This window comes from Aureococcus anophagefferens (assembly GCF_000186865.1).
Source record: "Aureococcus anophagefferens unplaced genomic scaffold AURANscaffold_1408, whole genome shotgun sequence".
Taxonomy (NCBI): Eukaryota; class Pelagophyceae; order Pelagomonadales; family Pelagomonadaceae; genus Aureococcus; species Aureococcus anophagefferens.
In genome coordinates, this window is record NW_008706394.1 from 1 (window position 1) to 1,520 (window position 1,520).

The 1,520-nt window shown below is 59.8% G+C and overlaps 2 protein-coding genes across 2 annotated transcripts; both read right to left on the reverse strand.

Annotated features, from left to right (window-relative positions):
• Positions 1-237: 237 nt before the first annotated feature.
• On the reverse strand, positions 238-654 carry AURANDRAFT_69321 (hypothetical protein; the record flags this gene model as incomplete). The annotated part of the gene is made up of 1 exon (XM_009045088.1): positions 238-654. A coding segment is annotated over one exon (417 nt), but the record flags the coding sequence as incomplete, so codon positions are not given.
• A 476-nt stretch (positions 655-1,130) lies between these two features.
• AURANDRAFT_35624 (hypothetical protein) lies at positions 1,131-1,445 on the reverse strand (the record flags this gene model as incomplete). Its single annotated transcript, XM_009045087.1, has 1 exon — positions 1,131-1,445. The coding sequence occupies one exon, from the start codon at positions 1,443-1,445 to the stop codon at positions 1,131-1,133; it is 315 nt and encodes a 104-aa protein (XP_009043335.1).
• Between the last annotated feature and the right edge of the window lie 75 nt (positions 1,446-1,520).

Here is a 1,520-nt window from a genome sequence, read left to right on the forward strand (position 1 = left end):
TGACGGGTTTCGCGCCTTCCTCCGCGCGGACCGACGACGGGGCACGCCCCCGGCGTCGGTGCGGGGGCCGCGCGGCGGGTGCGGGGGCCGGCGGTGCGGGCTTCCCGCGACGACAGGAAAGGAGCGTCTCGACGCTCGCGGCAGTTCTTCAGCGAGCTTTTGTTGACGGAAACGCCAGACGCCGTCAAGGGGATATAAATCTACTATTTATTACCCCTTGACGCCGTTCGCGCGTCTTTACGAGTTCGCCCAGTCGGCCGCGCGCATGCGCGCCCGGCAGACGGGCCCGTTGCCGCAGAGCTGCGGGTGGAGCACCTCGACGATGAGCGCCTCCCGCGTCTCGACGTGGCGCGGGCCGCTGAGGACCGCGTGCTTGAAGCTGTCGTCGAAGGTCATGGCTCGGCCCTCGACGTAGCCCCGGGGCGCGTCCGCGTCGCCGGCCTTGAGGAAGACGCACGCGCGGTCGCCCCGGCCCTCGCCGGCGCCGCAGCCGTCGCGGAGCGTGAGGAGGTGCCGCAGCCGCAGGTTGTCGGTGCCGGCGTGGGGCAGCACCGACGCGCCCGCTTTCAGGCGCCCGAGCTTCGCCCCCACGACCCGCGTGTGCCGCGAGCTTTGTTCGGCTTGTTTTGATTTGTACTCTTTTGATTCTCTTTCCTTGGCATATTTGGCTCTTTGTTCTTCCACAGATTTGATTTTGTGACACATGCAACAAAGTGTTTGGCATTTTAAGTACTCCTTTTCCATAGCATCGGTACCGCCATTTTTTGGCCACGCCCACCAAGAATAGTGGCTCACATTATGGATTTTTAGCTTTGGATCTATATGAGCTTCGCTGGCCGAAGGAAACAACCCCCACTCCGCCAGAACCCCTTCGCTGCTCTACGTAGGATTAGGGAGAGATTAGGAAGGTGCTGTTGAAAAATAGGCAAAAATGCACATTTAGACTAGAGCGGCGCATAACTCAGGCTAGAGCGGCGCTTAGGTCAGAGCGGCGCATAACTCAGGCTAATAAGGCGCTCCTTTATAAGGGAGGAGGGTTAGGGTTGGAATGGCATTTTTTGCCTTGAAAAATAACCAAATGCACATTTAGACTAGAGCGGCGCATAACTCAGGCTAGAGCGGCGCTTAGGTCAGAGCGGCGCATAACTCAGGCTAATAAGGCGCTTAGGCCAGAGCGGCGCATAACTCAGACTAGAGCGGCGCTTAGGCCAGAGCGGCGCATAACTCAGACTAGAGCGGCGCTTAGGCCAGAGCGGCGCATAACTCAGGCTAATAAGGCGCTTAGGCCAGAGCGGCGCATAACTCAGACTAGAGCGGCGCTTAGGCCAGAGCGGCGCATAACTCAGGCTAATAAGGCGCTTAGGCCAGAGCGGCGCATAACTCAGGCTAATAAGGCGCTTAGGCCAGAGCGGGCCGGGCGCATAACTCAGACTAGAGCGGCGCATAGGCTAGAGCGGCGCATAACTCAGACTAGAGAGGCGCTTAGGCCAGAGCGGCGCATAACTCAGACTATAGTGGCA